General features: G+C 41.2%; 1 protein-coding gene across 1 annotated transcript in view; it reads right to left on the reverse strand.

Annotated features, from left to right (window-relative positions):
- The window catches only part of UST (uronyl 2-sulfotransferase), a 280803-nt gene that overhangs the window by 56355 nt on the left and 214338 nt on the right, over positions 1–10110 (reverse strand). Inside the window, exons 6-7 of the mRNA XM_023528326.1 lie at positions 4136–4219; positions 394–493 (exon numbers count right to left, since the gene is read on the reverse strand). Of these exons, the coding sequence (XP_023384094.1) occupies positions 394–493; positions 4136–4219 (184 nt within the window). The remainder of the gene's footprint in view (positions 1–393; positions 494–4135; positions 4220–10110) is intronic.

Raw genomic sequence — 10110 nt, forward strand, 5'->3', positions numbered from 1 at the left:
GTGCTTATTCTGTTGTGTGAACTGCATCTCTGTGTTTCCCAGGGACCTGAAGTCTTTAGCTAGATAGATCACAAACAACTCTAGAGCAGTTGTACCCACTGTGACTCGTTGTGGCCCCAGCAGATACCAGCCAACTGGTAGGTATATAGTTGGCCCTTAACAAATATTTGTTGAATGAATTCAATATTCTTAATTCATTCCGACTCAATCAGAGATCGCTGTATGGTCAAACCTGCAGAAATGTGTTTCTCTGTGTATCTATACATCCAACAAATTATGAAGTGCATACAGTAGTCACATAAAGGGTTTATACATTTTGTAAGGACTGTAAAATCATTTCTAATGCTATATTAGGTTAGAAAGTGACAGGATGTTTGTTTACAGACATCTTACTTTCAAGGGCAACAGTTGTGATTTCTAGATTGTCTATTTCTCTTCTATGAAGGTTGAACATGGTGTCTCCGTGGGCATTACAAGAACTTATCATGGCTTGCTGGGGTAAATAAAAGGGCTAAACATCAACTTCTATCAAGACAGATTACACTGATAGCCTAGATAAGACATGCCTGGTTTCTAGGTATTTCTAAAGAGAAAAGATAATCCAGCTTACAAACAAACCTAACAGCTACAAGGTGTTTTTCCAGAGACAGTACCGGCAAAGTGTATCAGGGGTGGCTGTAACTCACAAATGGTCACATTGTTGATGGAGTTTATGAATCAGTTGCAGCCACTGAGCCAGTGTATCTGATATGATTGGGGTAGGTGGTTATTCAAATTGTTCAAGTTGGGAATAAGAAAAACACAAATTAAACTTTTTTTTTTACACTAACCCTTTCTTTCCCTCCTTCGTGCTTCTTTGGCTTGTGTATTAATTAAACAAATGTCACAATTACAATAACAAATTCAACTGGAACAAACAGATTCAGCAACAAAAACACTCCAAGCACTTGCGTCCACTGTGGGAAGCAGATGTGCACAGTTCCCAGGTTGGAATATACAGATGCTCCTCGACTTATGTCTTGATAAATCCATCTTAAGTTGAAAGTATTATTAGGTTGAAAATGCCTGTAATACATCCAATCTACCGAACATCACAGCTTAGCCTGGTCTACCTTAAACATACTCAGAACACTTACATTAGCCTCCAGCGGGGCAAAATCATCTCGCTGATACTACCCAGCATCATAAGAGAGTATCGTATGGCATATCACTTGCCCAAGCAAAGATCAAAATTCAAAATTCAAAGTATGGTTTCTATGGAATGCATATCGCCTCACTGTGCATAAAAACCTGTTAAAAATGCTTGTTAGTCTCGAAATACCTTTCTGAGAAGAATTTGACACAGAGAGGTATGTATAAGGATATTCATCCTTAAAAGGTTTTTACAACAAAATATGGCAGAACTTAAATGCTCGTTAATGGGAGACTGACACAGAGAAGGTGCGGTACATTCTTACAGGGAAAGTGGGCACCTGGGAACGATAAGGGGAATCCATATGCACTATCCTGAAAAGTGTCCGTGATGAATTGTCAGATGAAAACAAGTCAATTATTGGAAATACAAACATGTAGGACAATATAAAATAAACATATATGTTTACATAAACCTAAACATGTCTGGAATGGTAAACATTAAACTGTTTAAAGTGGTTATTTACGGCAGTAATGTAAAAGTAGATGAGACTACATTGAACTTTTACTCTATTCCTTTTTGAAATGTTCGCTTTTATTATAATGTATGTATTTCACTTTCATCATTAGAAAACTATAAAGGGATTTACATATTGTAAAACAAACCAAAGCTTGTGTGGGAGGGTCACCTGGCTTTGCCATGAAGATGCTTGGACCTCCCTTCCTCCTTCATACTCCGAGGGTCCTCTGGCTGTTGGTGTCCCCAGGGACCTGAGCCTGAGGTCACAGGGACCCGGTAAGCGGGCTGCAGTCAGAGGAAGGAGCCAGGAGCTAGGTGAACAGCAGAGCACGAGGGAATTCCACCCAGTGGCAGGTGTGGTCAGATGCAGAGCGTGTGTCCCCCGAGTTTGCGATTTCACACCAAAGGATGGAATGAAAGGGTGGCAGTTGAGGGTGTGTTCAGAGATCTGTCCTAAACACAGTCAGCCCCCGAGAGACCTGTATTCACAGGAGGGAAGAGGCAACAAAGCCCACCAAACACTCTGAGACTCACAGCACCTACACCTCTTGATTTTACTTTACAGTTGCCTTTTAAGAAGAACTTGTAGTCATCAGCATTTGTTTAGGTGGTGAGTCTACAAGCATAGACAGTCTGTTCACTGTGTCTCCAGCACTTAACACCCTGCCTGGACAAAGCAGGTGTGCAATAAATATTCAATGAACGAATGAGCAAATGGCAGAAGGAAGAAGCCAAGACACAGCCATGATTCTGTCCGCAGAGATGCTGGGGCTCATAGGAGCTGACAGAGGACATCCGCTAGTCGGGGTGGGGAGTGGGGAGGGCTGAGGAGCTGCAGGGGCCTAAGAAGGCCAGTTCCCTATTGGAATCCACAAATAACCTCTCAAGGTCAATTTATGGGAAGACATAAATCCCTAGTTTAAGAAGTGCTATTAACAATTCTTCTTTTCTTAGATCAAGGCATGTCTCGGGGGGATTTCAGAGAGTTCCATTTGAGCCCATTAGGCTGATGAATGGTGCTGGCCACAACTATCTTATGGAAATGCTATAGGAAGACATAAATAAAAGATGACTCAGGTGTAAGCTCACGTGGAAGCTATGAAGAGCTACGCATTTGTCTGCCTCCTGCTTAGCCAGAGCGAACAGAGACGTTGCTTTCCAGTGGCTCAAGGATGAGGGGCCTCAGAAAGCTGCTCCCAGCCGCTCACACAGTCCACTCTTACTGGAAATGAGACCTTCAGTGGGTGACCTTTAAAATTCTTGGAAAACTGAACGGACAAAGTGTCAACACAGCTGCTCTTACAGTGTCCTGCTCTGACTGTCCAGTGACCCCCATTCAGTGTCCCCTGGTGTTAATGATTTTTATCTTTGGCGTAAGACTTTGCTATCCTGTGTTGTTTTACGATTGTCTTTTTATGCTGAAGTTCTCTTAGCACATATATTTTTAAATGATTGTGCAACTTCATTTTTTTTTCTTTCCTTGCAGCTTCTAGGATAAGGTTGCTTTAAACTAAACCTCTAATATTTATTTTAAGCTTTGCTCTAAGGTCATCATCACAGTTGATGATGTTGCCAGCGCTTGATCTATGATTTGCTCATCTGGTTCCTGGATCATGACATATACCACGGGCAGCCCGCGGTGCTCCCTCCTGCCCACGCCTAACCCTCTTGTAAGGTCGAGTCTACACATAAGACCCCACTCTACTCATATTCTCACGTTATTAGGGAAATGAGATATTCTTTATAACTAAGACAATCCTTTTAATTTCATTTCCCAAACTGCAAACAAATCAGACCATTTTTGCTGAAATTTATTCCGAACTGTACTATTTTACAAAGTGAACTAACACCCTCTAGATTTTCTTTGCAGATGTGAATTCTTCCGCTTTGATCTTACAGCAACGTCGTCTATTAATTTGCTCCTGTGACACTTTATAGGACAGATTGTGATAAACAACCCTCACCTTTTAAATGCCAAAGGGCCCACTGGGTCAAAGGAAACCAGTCACTACAGCCAGATCCCCAGGCTCACTCCCGACTGCTCTCTCACGCTCACTCTCCACACCCGATCGGCCGTGAACTTGACCCCCACATGGTTTCCTAACCTTTTCTCCTACCCATTCCACAGCGCAGCCCCCATGCAGCAGCTCCCCAGCTAGTTAGTATCTCTTCCTTTCATCTCTTCTCCCAGAATGCATTTTCCATGTAGCTGCCTCAGTAACTTAGCTGAAATGCAAATGCATCCACATCACTCCCCTGTTCAAAAACTTTGGAGGGCTCTTATTGACAATGTAGCGAGAATAAGGATGAGTTAGGACACTCATTAAAAGCGCTAATTCCCTGGCCCTACTTTCTGAGTGTTTGATGCTAGGAATCTGCATTTTCAAGAACTTCTGGTGAGTCCGAGAAGATGGTAACTCTTCATGAGCCATCAACACTGTGTCATTAGGTAATTCCATGCCTTTGCTCATCCATCTCCCTTGCCTGAGATTTTCTTCTGAATCCAACAGCAGGCCCAGATTTGAGAGATGTCCCTGCCTGGATGAGTGTTAGCTCACTCCAGTCCACCTGTAGAGAAAAGAAGGTTCCAGAAGCTGGAGAAGAATTGAGGATCTGACAGCGAGTTTGAGGTGACTCCTGGTGAGCCTTTTGAGTGGGTCAAGTATGTATAACCAATATAGTGTGGTTTGTGGCATTCTCAGCACCCATAGTACCCACTAAAAAAAAAAATCCCCTTACCTCTCACCAAGTTGACAGTGGTCCCTGAGCTTTGTTCATTTAATAAAATAAGTAAAGTCTCCATTATATTTCTCATTCTTCCCTCTCCAATCCTATGGCTAATCCTGGGCCCAGGAAAGAGGGGCTTGAGGAGTTCCAGCAAAAAGGACAGCTGAAGCACACACAAGGTCCATGGTGGGGGAGAGCGTTCCAGAAGGGCAGAGCTCTAGGACTCCCAGCCTACCAAAGCCAGAAGAGCTGCATTTTGCTTAGCTTTGTTGGGTTTTACATAAGATTTAATTTGTTTAAAAAGTTATAAATCTGAAAATCATTGTTTCAAGCCAGGGCACAGAGGCTCAAGATATTAGAACAGCTACCATGACCTATTCCAGGGCCCCATCTGACCACTGTATTTGTTCCTTGGGTCCAAGGCGCAGGCCCACTCAGTTCTCTACTCTGTAACTGAAGCCGGGTTCACTGCCCGTGTCTGAGCCTGTCTCAGTAGCTTCCTTAGCACCCCCCATTCCTCTAGATCCTAGAAGCAGGCACTCTGCCTTGCTCTTCCTAGGTAGCCCCTTCTAAGGCACAGCGTCTCGCTTCTGAACAGATCTGTCACCAGGTTCTATTATGAGCATAAGCATTTGATATTGTGTGCTCCTGGATTCTGGGCCGCCTATTGCAGTCTCACTGGCATGATGTCATCACGTCATTACACTTCAACTTGTCCATTGCCACTTATGTTCTGCCTGCTGGGCTGACCGTACTCTGATGTGGACATCAGGGTCCTGCATTCCACTCCATCACACTGCTCCTCCCCTTGCCCTATATAACTGGGTGATTCTGATTATCGGGCCCAGGAAGTCTGATCTCACTAACTGGGTCATGACTGCTTGGGTCCTGTGATTAAAGAGCACCTTGTGGAAAAACAAAAATATGAGAAAACGGTTTCCCTCTTCCTCTTCCTCCTAGGGTCCAGGCTGTTGAGAGCTCTACGTTGCCCTTACCCTTTAGGGAAGAAGGGGTCCCCAAACCTGTGTCAATAAGGGAGGGAGTAGGTCTCTCATGCATACAATAATGTTAAGTGCTATGTAGCATCCATACTCTGTCAAAAATATCTTTTAAAATATATGGCATCTTTTAGTAAAAAGAAATTTATTATAATTTTTGTCTATAGTGTCAATTTTTTAATTCTTTCAGTTTTCTTTGTCTGTTGTGAATGAACAGAGGCTCTCTGGGCTTATAAAAAACTGGGACTTTCAACCTGGCCTCCAGGAAGGCACACTGCTCACAGGTGGGGTGCTCGGCAGGCTTCCCGAATTCAACTTTCCAGACTTTCAGAAAGCCACATCTGCTGGGTCCAGTGCTGGTCCAGGCTCCAGGTCAGGCAGGGCTGCCAGGTATGCAGAATGCTGCCAGATTGTGTGGTTATTTTATTAAGCCGATAAATGTCTACAGATTCTAGAGTAAAAACACTGGGCCCAACCCAGTATTGTACAAACATTTTCAAAGGTAAAAGTGGAATACATTATCAGTGACTAGTTCTCATAATGATAGTTTTTTTGGCTAATCATTTTCCTTCCTTCTACGTGTGATGTCTGGAACATTAGCACAAAGAATGTCTTTGAGCAGAGGTTAGCCCCAGTGGGAGTTACTTAAGGAACCATTGGATACCCTGAATTTTATACAAATGGGACATTTTACGAGAGTTTATCTTGACAAAAAATTCTGGGCATAAATTTTATAAAATCATAAATTACGAGGACTGAATTCAGTGATTAGTTGAAGAAATACTGGGGAAAAAGAGGTTGAGTAGGACTATCATTTCTTTAATGCTATTGATTAGAAATGAAACACAAGACAGAACTTTACTGGGATTCTAATTTTAAATGTTCAGCTAGAATTTTCTTATATAGTTTACACCTATGATGCCACGATATGGTTTATTGTAATTTTATTTCAGAGATTCTTAATTCGGGGTAGCTCAAAATCAGTTGCTCATTATGCTTAAACAATTCCAGCTGCAATCTTCAACAAACAATGCCAAGTTTCTTTAGTTATATTATGAATTAAGACATCTACTGTTTGTAAGGTATCATGCTAAGCACCCTGGTCCCAAGTAACTGATAAATAATTGTATCTGATTTCCTTTATTTGTAGTTTAAAACACAAAAAATCTTTCAGCACTCAATATTTAACTCATTTTACCAACGTATGTTAATCAATGGCTATGTTCACTGTTGCTTTTTGTGTCCGATACCTTCTCTACTTTTCCTCAGAATCCATCTTTCAACAGTGTTTTTAGTGAAGGCAGTAAGATTATCTTTCTATGTCTGAAAAAGTCTGTAGAATGAGTGCGAGGTGTGAATGATTAGTATGGGCAATGCATCTTGCTAGGTCACAGGAAAGAAGCTTGGTAAAATATCAAGTCCGCGCCAAAGCACAGTCACGTTTACTGAAATGCGATAACTTTTGCTTCATGAGTATGTCAGAGAACAGAAGGCCAATGCACAGTTTAAGCCAGACATCAAGCAGTGTGATTTCTGAGGATTCTTCTTACAGATCATGCAAGACATGAATATATTGTAGTAGTGACTTAATTGTAATGGTGTTGCTTTTATTAATCACTTCATGTGTGTTGCCAAAAGTTCCTATATTTGAAGTAAGCCATGAATACAAAAATGGTATAATCTTTGCTCTACATATTTTTTATGAGTATTATATAGACTCTAAGCTTCTGCAAGAAAAGCTTCATGTCTCCCCTCTATGTTGGGGTACCCACGTAGGGCCAGGCAGGTGCTCTCTTATAGCTCATAAAAGTAGCCTTTAAAGATGATGAAATTTTAATTTGAATTGTGCTTTGGCTATGTTTCGCACATCACCATGGGAATCTGATAAAAGCTTTCAGAAGACAGCACTATTTTGCCATAAACAACATCATAAAAAATTCACCAGCAGAGTGAAACCCAGAACGCAAGTGCTGATAAATTTTACACAAAAAGTACTTAAGTGATATTGTAGATAAAGATATGGATGCATTTTTTATAGTAGGCATCTGCACCACTGAAATGTCATTAGTTGACCTATAATCTACTCCCAGCCAGAAAAGGTGCATTCCAGATGTGGGCTCCACTTAGAGGAATCTAGTCTCCAAGGCCCAGAAAGAGCCATGTGGTTGAACCTCTGCCACTAGCAGCTCTGCTGTGAGCTTGGAAAGTGCCGTGTTGGTTAAACCAGGCACACAGCAGCCCCCTGAGCCCACGGCTCTTCTGTCTGGTGCATTCAGCCCAGCAAATGGATGGCAGCAACCTTTGCAGATAGGGATACACTTATGATATTTGGAAATATACAGGCAATGGGACTATCTGTCTTTCTAATATGACTAATATTGAGATGCTGATTGAACCTTAAAATAAGCAGGAGGTCAGGTTTATGGAGAGGCCTACTCCCTTCCTTCCTACCTAGCCACATAGAAAATGGACAGGTCGCCATTCTGTGGGCTTTCTGTGGGTTGGCTGTGTGATATCATGAATGGATTATCAGTGGCTCCTATGGGGTCTATAATTTTACCATTCTAGATCTTAAAATAACCACGGAAATGCATTTTAACGTTTGACTGCTCTCTATGTAATTCCAGAAGGAAAAGATGCTGGTAAAACAGAAATCAGAGGGGTCAGTGCAGATTTTGCTTAAAAGTTGATTTATGAAGTGTAGAGAAATGAATCATTACCTCAAATCTGTTCATTTCACCATTTAAAGAAGCCCCAGTGGTAGGCCGAGTCCCGACACTGTCTAGTATTTCCTGGAGGCAGTACTGAGCAGAAAAATCAGGCTCGAACAGATTTTCTCAACTAGTATGAACCTTTGTGAGTATAAGAATGGCAGGAATTCCTGGGAAACCAAGTATGTCCTTTAAGGGTATTATACCATAAAAATTATTTATGACCCCTTTGGGCCACACAAGTTTCTAAAAGCCACAGAAACTGCTTAGCCTCATAGAATTTGGATGATTTTGCCTTCCCAGCTGAAGAGGTTCTGTTTCTTTTTCTTTCTTTCACATCCAACAGTCTAATTGTTTTGGCATAAGAGGCCAAAGCAAACCACAGAAGTCACACTTTCAACTTCTGGTTATCCAGGGTATAAACAGCATGTTTGTGGATTTTTTAGGCCCACAGCTTCTTCTCTCTGTGGCCCCATCTTCCCAGCCCAGAAGGTCATAAAGGATACACAATAGGCTTAATAAAGAGAAGCTGAAACTAAATTGTGAGAATGATTATTTTAGATTAACTTGAAATTTCAGTTTCTCGACCCTGTTATCATGAGTGACTAAGAATTGTCAGGGTGATGGAGGTTCACTGGACCATTCTCTCTTTTATATTTGAAAATTTCCATAATGTATAGTAAGAAGCAAACAAAATTTTCCAGAAAAAATACGAGTGTAGTTGTATCCCCAGCCACATGCCTCACTTTTTTCTGCTTTTCCCCCGCCCCGGGTCCTTTTTTATATAGTTCATTCATTTGTTCATTCATTTGTTCAATTTGAATGAATGAATAAATGAATGAGTGAATGAACAAAGTCCATTCCTCCTACCGGGGAGTAGGAGGACTTTATGAAGACTCAGACGTTCTCCTTTATAATTTTCCATCTGAAGTTTGTCTGGAGACATCATTTCTGACCCTGTTATTAGCTCTACTTCCTGGATTCTTTCTGCTCTAGAATGAAATACAACCACATAGAATGCAAGGGGGCGGGGGCCTATGAAATCAAGCCCCTTCATTACACTGGTTATTGGGATTTCTCTCTTGGCTTCTTTATAGAATGTTCTCTCATATTTTTATTATGTGCAGCTGTGTTGAAGAGTACAATCAAAGTAAACCCAAATTCTTATCCTTTAAGGGCTGTGGTATAATAATTTTTCTTTTATTACCTTTTTCCTTCTCTTACTGATATTCTCTTCCCTTTTTAAATTTATTGTCTGTCTATGGATCAGACCAAGGCACTATAAATAATGAAAAAATTCAAATCACTCTAATAATTTCTACGTATGTAAGTATAGCATTTATGGAAACAAAGAACTATTAAAAAACAGTTTTCTCACCTACTTTCCTCTAAGTTTACCAAACTGAGAATTAAAGGCAAAGAAAAGAAAATATTGTGTAAAGTCAATATAAAATGAGAGTTGAACCAATGATGAAAAGGTTAATTCCATAGACTAATAAATGTTTATCATTTAGAGGAAAACTAGAGTCTTTCTGGTGAAAAACTGATTAACTATATTTGGGAGGGGGCTGTTTCTCCCTGTGTCTCTGTCTCTGTTTCTGTCTCTGTCTCTGTCTCTCTCTCCCCTCATGAACAATCTATTAAACCACAATCAATTATAATAAGTTAAGGGGTTAGAAGCAATTCTTTGTAATGATCCGGATAACCACGCTTCAACACTCAAGATGTAACAATCAATGAATGTAACAAGATCCACAGCAGTCATTCAACGCTGTTCTTACTGGGCTCCCAATATATGCTGGGCACTGTTTTAGATATAGCCCTTGCCCTGCTCCCCAGGGATTCATGTTCAATGTTCACAAGAGCCTATCAAATAACACAAGTGCAATCATCGGGCTCCACGCCTGCCCACACTCTGTGAGTAGAGAACCCTGAAGGAACTGGAAAAGCCCGTTTCCTGTCTCAAGAGGCCCAGTGCTATTCAGCTGGAGCTGATCACTGCCACACAGAATTGTGTCAGGGT

This window comes from Pteropus vampyrus, unplaced genomic scaffold (assembly GCF_000151845.1).
Source record: "Pteropus vampyrus isolate Shadow unplaced genomic scaffold, Pvam_2.0 Scaffold24, whole genome shotgun sequence".
Taxonomy (NCBI): Eukaryota; Metazoa; Chordata; class Mammalia; order Chiroptera; family Pteropodidae; genus Pteropus; species Pteropus vampyrus.